Genomic DNA, 8,208 nt, shown 5'->3' with positions numbered 1-8,208 from the left:
ACAAAATACGAGTTTTTGGATGTCTTGGAATCCTATGACTCAAATTAACAAATTCCATACTAAAGTGAAAAGCTATCCTAAACTTTAGGAAATCGTGCCCAAACTAGACCCGCAAAACACCACGAAAATGCCCCTGATTTCACGAAAACAGAGTGCAAGACTAGACCCTATTAACGACCATTTTTACACCATTTAGGATCACCTCGTAGCATTCCTATTTCAACATCCACAAAATTTGGATTTTTGTAGCAAGTTTTAATCAAAGTAAATATTAAGGTAGCAGTTTTTAAATTTTTTTTAAGTAGGCAACAATTATTAAAATATGTTTATCGTTTGGAGTAATTACAAAAAAAAAAAAAAAACCTTATGTTTTTTATATATTTATATACGAGTAATTTTTATTTGCATAACCAACATAATATAGAAACACTAGATGAACCTAAATTACCTTTGCTACCAAATTACGTTGACAGCAGAATACATGATCTTATTCTTCAAAATCTCATATATTGGTAAGATATTTATTTAGATAATTATTTTAAGCATATATATATATATATATATAGAGGCCGGATCCGGTGAGGCACCTCATTATGGCGAGGCGGCCGGTCTCACCAAATTCCTCATTATGGCGAGGCAAGATCCGGTGAGTCCACCTATATATTTGAGTCCATGAGTCCATAAAACAATATCACGCACTATACAATACAATATCACGAATTTTTTTTTTCGAAATTTTTTTTTTTCAAATTTTTTTTTTCGAATTTTTTTTTTCAATTTTTTTTTTTTCGAAATTTTTTTTTCCGAACTTTTTTTTTTTTTTTTTTTTTTTTTTTTTTTTTTTTTTTTTTTTTTGAATCTCATACCTATTTTGTGAATCTCATACCTTATTCAATGAATCTTTAAGGCTTGTTTTGTGAAACTTGATCATCATAATTGGTTAAAATCACCTATTTCGCTCTTTTCTTTATTAGGTGAATCTCAGACTTTGTTTTGTGAATCTCAGACCTTGTTCAGTGAATCTTAGAACTTGTTTTGTGAAACTTGGTCATCATAAGTGGTTAAAATCACGTTTTTTCCTCTTTTCCTTATTTTGTGAATCTCATACCTTAGTCAGTGAATCTCAAGACTTGTTTTGTGAAACTTGATCATCATAAGTGGTTAAAAATCACCTATTTTGCCCTTTTCTTTATTAGGTGAATCTCAGACTTTGTTTTGTGAATCTCAGACCTTGTTCGGTGAATCTTAGAGCTTATTTTGTGAAACATGGTCATCATAAGTGGTTAAAATCACGTTTTTTTGCTCTTTTCCTTATTTGGTGAATCTCAAGCCTTATTTTGTGAATCTCATACTTTATTCAGTGAATCTTAAGGTTTGTTTTGTGAAACTTGATCATCATAAGTGGTTAAAATCACCTATTTTGCTCTTTTCTTTATTAGGTGAATCTCAGACTTTGTTTTGTGAATCTCAGACCTTGTTCAGTGAATCTTAGAGCTTGTTTTGTGAAACTTGGTCATCATAAGTGGTTAAAATCACGTTTCTTGCTCTTTTCCTTATTTGGTGAATCTCAAGCCTTATTTTGTGAATCTCATACCTTATTCAGTGAATCTTAAGGCTTGTTCTTATTTTGTGAATCCTAAACCTTATGTTGTGAATCTTAGAGCTTATATTGTGAATGTTAGAAGACAATGTTGTGAAACTTGGTCATAAATGGTCGAAATCACCTATTTTCCTCCTTTTCTTATTTTGTGAATCTTATACCCTATTTTGTGAATCATAGAGCTTGTTTTGTGAAACTAAAAGGCAATATTGTGAAATTGGGTCATAAAGTGGTCGAAATCACCTATTTTTCTCCTTATCTTATTTTGTGAATCTTATGCCCTATTTTGTGAATATGGTCGAAATCACCTATTTTTCTCATTTTCTTATTTTGTGAATCTTATGCCCTATTTTGTGAATCTTAGAGCTTGTTTTGTGAAATTAAAAGGCAATATTGTGAAATTGGGTCATAAATGGTTGAAATCACTTATTTTGCTCTTTTCCTTATTTTGTGAATCTTAGACCCTGTTTTGTGAATCTCAAAGCTTATTTTGTGAACTTAGAAGATAATATTCTGAAACTTGGTCATAAGTGGTTGAAATCACCTATTTTGCTATTTTTCTTATTTTGTGAATCATACGCCTTGTTTTGTGAATTTTACAGCTTCTTTTGTGAATCTGGAAGGCAATATTGTAAAAATTCTTCATAAGTGGTTGAAATTACCTATTTTGCTTTTTTTTTGGTGAATCTCAGACCTTGTTTTGTGAATCATAAAGCTTGTTTTGTGAACCCGGAAGTTAATATTCTCAAAACTTGGTCATAAATGGTTGAAATCACCTATTTTGTGAAACTTGGAGCTTATTTTATGAATCTTAGAACTCACCAAATTACTTCATGGTTTTGTAAACCCTGGACTTAATTTCGTGAATCCTAGACCCAATTTTGTGAATCTAGCACATAAACAAGTGATATTGGACATATATTAAAATTGATAAATATATTATAATCGTATATTTATATTTGTTCATCTATGTGGGACTCGAACCCACACCTTGCGCAATAGCACAATGCTCTACCTTTTGAGCTAATAGATGATATAGTACCAAAATTAAATTATGCATCATAGTAGATTTCACAGCTTGGTGACTTGGTGAGTAAGAAGGTGATTTAGTAACATTCACTAAATCTTAACCTATCGTCGATACAATTAGTCAATCGCTTTCATAGTAGATTTCACAGCTTGGTGAGTAGGAAGGCTAATTAGCCATAATATTAGCCAATGCAATGGGAGTATGGGACGATGGTGATTTCCCAAACACGACAAAAGTTAAAAGAATCTATGTCTTTCTGAAAGAGTCAAACGACAAACAAGAGTTTCGTAACAATTATTGTTTCGGTTAAAACATACATAAAAAAGATTTTATAAAAATGTGGAAAAATAGACAAAGATAATAAGCAACGATTTTCCACACATTTTAATCATCAAAAATGAAGGAGGGATTTTCCTGTCCAATTCAAAACAATATCCCTATCTCTTGTGTGACTCACATAGTCAAACTAAGTAGCTGATTGTAGTCGAACGACTCAAACTTGAAATTTAGCTACAACATAAAAACAAACTATAAGAGTAAGGAGTTTAGCCCACGGTTCCAAGAACCTTTTGAACTTGGTATTAGACGGCCCTAATTAGATGAAGTAATGAAGTAAAAAACAAACCTTGCTTATGACTAGAACTTCGAGATTTGGTGCAGATTCCAGCAGTTTTTGGATAACAACCCATGAAGAGTAGTTGAGAAAGCATAGCTTCAACTGAAATAAAGCAGGGAACTGAGGAAGGTTGCTGCTGCCGCTGCCACTGCCGTTGCAGTATATGCTAAGAGTCTACAACCAATGAGAAGAAAAATCGTCAAATTAAGTATTAGGAAAATTCTTGCAACAACAACTGAACTACCAAGTCCATAACTCCATATCTACCCCATTTAGGCCCTTAGACCGCCAGTAACTGAATAGAGGAATGAGTTGCCTCAGATAGCAATAAAACTGATATGCACGGTGCAAGCTAAAGCTTTTAGTCAAAGACAAAGCATCCCAGTGTGAATGGAATTATAGAGAAAGCAATTACATACATGAGAATGTTAGTGAGGTACAAGATCCATCTTCTAAAATTAATATAGGTAAAGGACAGAGTTAGTCCCTTGAGACAACTGAGGTCAAAAGTTAAGAATTATAACTTGTATCACTACCTTCACAAGCAACAATGACTTGTACAGAAAGACGAGTATGGGACGATGGTGATTTCAACCAATTTATGACCAAGCTATACATGCTGTAATGCTGATATGCAACCGAACTCACGTTGATCAACTTGAACAGTCCTCACAATTGAGCAATTGAAGTGAACAAGACGAATATCAAACCATATTGTAGATAAACTATTTAATATTTGAAAAAAGTTTCAGTTGATACTTGAATGAGAATATCACCTTGTCAGGATCTCCTCCATCTTTGAACAAATTATAGGCTTCCCGCATCACGGCTCTTCCATCTCTACCAACCTGAAACAAAAATCATTGGATTTGTATCTGAAAATACTTCTGTACCAATACATTTTCATGACTTTTACGCAGATAAGTTAAGAGGCCGAAGAATAAACTTGCCTTGAGAAATTGGTTTCTAGCCTTGTCAACACCATACAATTGAGCTTCACAAAGGAAGCACCAGATGGACTCTTCAGTATCATTCGGATTCTGGGCCACATCAATCCGAAATTGCTCCGCCCCTTCTTCAAACCTACAACTCTCTACTCATAAACGACTCGCTTCATAGACATACACTGATACACATGATATATCAATAACCATGTTTCTAAGAAAATCAAGAGAGTACCTATCTAGGTAGTACAGGAAAGTCCTCTTTGCCATGAATCAAAACCGAAATAATATTTCGATTGTAATTTTCAAAGATGGCAAAGCAGAATTCATGGTAATCTTACAAAGAACAATAAATATACAATTATCTGGATTATACTAATGTCACAATAACAGCAATACTTGTGTCATTAGTTAATCGTAAACAACTGCGAACAAACCGGCTCTATCACATCTGATTTCGTGCTATAAACGGAGTAGTATTAAACCATGTCAAGCTATTTCCTAACCAAATGTGATCAATTCTTTCAACATTACTTAATCAAACAACGATTGATCGGTTTATCAAGCTGAATTCTTCACCAACTAGCTTAATCTAAAGGTGCTAACACATCTTTTATAAAATAAAACCCAAACTTTTAGAGATCGCTTGACGATCAGACCTTAATATAATCCAAAAAACAAGATCGCAAGAAATGTTAAAACACTAAAGGTAAACACTCGGAAATCCAAAGACATTAAACACGAAAGACGAGATCAATCAAAAACTACTTAAAATCATAATAAAATAAGAGATAGAAATTAACTAACTTTACGTCACTTGCAGATCACCATGGTTGCAAAGAGGAGTGATGTAACGCCTCGAGAATTGCTACGGATTATGGAATTATGGCGTGATTAATTGGCGAATTGATAATGAATGGTAATTAGAAGGAAATGTGAGAGGAATTGGGGGAAATTGAAGAATTAGGTCATAATCGTATAGTGGATGAAATTGAGATTAATTCGGAATTAGGAATTGCAAGTACGGCGATAATTAAGATCAAGAAACGAGAGAAGGATAAGTTACTGTACTTCCGGATGGTAATGGAGGTCGAAAAGCTCAATGATAATGGCGGACGGAAGCTCAAATGAGAAAATGGTGAAGACGGAGTCGACGAGATGAAGAGAGAGAAAGTGAACTAAGAATATGACGGAGTAAACGATGGAGTATGATTGGAAATGTGCAGGATGTTGGTTTATACAAGGGACACGTGTCAACATCTAAATCATTTGTAGTTTTTTAATCTGACGGTTTAGAAGGTGTCCAGCCGCCTCACCCTAAGAAGGGTGCCTCACATGATTCAATCTCTATATATATATATATATATATATATATATATATATATATATATATATATATATATGATAATCGATGATAAATTACATCTTTAAAACCAAAGTTCTCAACTATGCTCAAAAGTAGTAAATCTTACAATGTTCTAACAAAGAACACAAAAATCTACTATGTAGTTAGTAACTAGGATACTCCCGCAATATAGTGCGCTTATTTGAATAAATAATAATAATAAAAAAAGTAGGATACTAGTCAGAATCAAAATTTACTGGATAAATGAGAGAATGATATACTCCTAAAAATTCGATTTCACAGAATGATGAACGCCTTGGACAATCCAATAAACATCGATGAAATCGAGCTGCTTCTGCTGAGTGATAATTATCAGAAGTATACATAAAGCTAGCATTTAGGACGAGCTTCTCCAAACACGATGCACTTCTCAGGAAATACTTCGTTAGCTTCAAAAATTTGTCGTCGAATCGAACCCCGGTCGTATTCAACTCTAACCGCTTCAAGTGCTCATATAACGTAGTTTTGGCATCCGGAATTACACCCACATTATTGCCAGAATCTACAAATTTTAACACAAGAACCTCCAATTTGGGACAAGGTAGCAATAAAGGTAAAGTTTCCCATCGTTCGAATCGACCCAAAGTCCAAGTAAGATGAGTCACATTAGGGAAGATAGTCTTAATATTAGGACTATTGTAAGACATCGCAGCATCTCTTGCGATATTTAGTACAAGCGACTTGACATGTGAAACCGAATTGATCAACTGCCTTATTATTTGATTACGTGACACAGGTAACCGAGGAGCGGTAAAATTGAAATGCTCTAGTTTTGGGGCATCGACGTGAAGATTAAGACGAGTAAAGTCCTCGAAACCATAGAATCTACATAATGTAATACTTAATCTGGTTAAATTCGGACCCACGATGGTTAGAGACCCGTCTGCAAAAGGTTTCGGGCATTCGGATTCTTTAATAAGTGTGAAGGACAAGTCCTCAAGTGATGGACTAGAGCTCATAAACTTTTCAATGCATTTAACGTCCACGAAAATCGAACTAAGTTTCTTCAAATTTGGAAGATTAATTGAATCAGGAAAACTCCATGCAAATCCACCAGTACTTAAATCCAAGTCAAGTGATACCAACGATTGGATTTGGAAAACGCTTGGTGCGTGCACTTGACCATCGATGTAATAGTAACGACTCTTCGATGTACTCTTGAAGTGCTCGACATTACAACAACGTAGTCGACGAGCCCAGGAGTCAATAGCGCGGCATAAACTAGGATATTTATACGAGTCACGCTGAAGATGTAGACGAACGGTGTTGATCAGTAAGGGTGTGGTGAATATGGTAAAGATGTTATCAAGAATGGGGATTATTTCGGGTATATTTTCCACTATATTCGATTGTGTGATGTCAAAGGTAGTGTCGGAAATCGTAATGTCGAAGTTTTGAGGAAGATCGAGGCGAGAGAGGATGTTGGAGATTATGTCGTCCGGAAGGGAGCTCCATCTTTTGTGTTCTACGCTTAGTTCGCTGCTAGGGTTTTGATCCATTATCGAATGTTTAAGGTAAACCTTCAAGATGAACGACAACCGGAAATCTTATATATATCAATATCAATTAGTATCAATATATATATATATACTTAAAAAGGAACTTTTGGAGCGATATTAGTGGCTACAACTTTTGTTTAATAAATTATGTTATAAGTTGATAAAATAAAAGAAAAACCAAGTTAAAAAGAAAAATATAATAAAAAAAAATGAAGTTAAAAATTAAAAGATAAGCTTTGGTTTAAGTTGGATATTAAAGGATACAGATTAAGTTTCAGAATACTATATCTTTATTTATATTTGTATATAGGTTTATTTAAATCTAAATAATAATATATGATAATCAAAGATCTATCATAGCAAATGATCTCCAGCCAAACTACCATAGTGTATATAAGCTATAATTTAGGAGACTTTTTTTTATAATGATGAATTACAATAAATTATACTCCATATAGTCTCAATACTCAATACTCAATACTCAATACTCAATACTCAATACCGCAGTGGAGTGAGACTATGAGAGTGTATGTACAAGAATACATGTTTAGAGAGGATATGTGTTACCATGTTTAATGTCTCTACTATTTATATAGTTTGTACCTAAATATGTCTGATTATTTGTTGATGGATTGATTCTATTGTGTTACGCATGATTTAATGTTATTTATTTCTACATGGTTTATTATGTTTGTATTAACTTTGCTTTATTGTTGATTGTTATTGTTATACAATTTATTTTAATTTTATGTTAAGTCTAATACAATTTTGTACTAATCCGCAAAATTTCAGTCTAAATTCTATGATAAAAAGTTAATGTATTTAGGCCTTGTTTGGTTGCCTATCTAATTCATGGAAAAATTAAAATCCCATGAATTGTAAAAAATGGAGAGTGTTTGGTTGCCATTTTTTTGGCAAAATAACATCAAAGATGTTAGGAGTACACGGGGTGTACAAGGGGTTTGTACACTGACTAGTAATAATGTGACACATGGCAAGACCAATAAAGATTCCATTTTTTGTTTGGAGGGAAACTAGGAGGGAAAATTTTAGTATATTGGAGGGAAAATTTTGGTTAGGAGGGAAAGTTAGAGGGAAACATTTCATTAGGAAT

General features: G+C 33.5%; 1 protein-coding gene across 1 annotated transcript; it reads right to left on the bottom strand.

The window, feature by feature from the left end:
• Positions 1 to 5,771: 5,771 nt before the first annotated feature.
• On the bottom strand, positions 5,772 to 7,094 carry LOC141612851 (F-box/FBD/LRR-repeat protein At5g53840-like). Its single transcript, XM_074431600.1, has one exon. The coding sequence runs from the start codon at positions 7,092 to 7,094 to the stop codon at positions 5,772 to 5,774; it is 1,323 nt and encodes a 440-aa protein (XP_074287701.1).
• Positions 7,095 to 8,208: the final 1,114 nt, after the last annotated feature.

This window comes from Silene latifolia, chromosome 11 (genome assembly GCF_048544455.1).
Source record: "Silene latifolia isolate original U9 population chromosome 11, ASM4854445v1, whole genome shotgun sequence".
NCBI classification, from domain to species: domain Eukaryota; kingdom Viridiplantae; phylum Streptophyta; class Magnoliopsida; order Caryophyllales; family Caryophyllaceae; genus Silene; species Silene latifolia.
The sequence above is the reverse complement of the archived record's forward strand: the minus strand, read 5'-3'. Positions and strand labels throughout refer to the sequence as shown.

Excerpts from the sequence above, each read along its gene's own strand:
- LOC141612851 (XM_074431600.1), bottom strand. The coding sequence starts at position 7,094 with ATGGATCAAAACCCTAGCAGCGAACTAAGCGTAGAACACAAAAGATGG.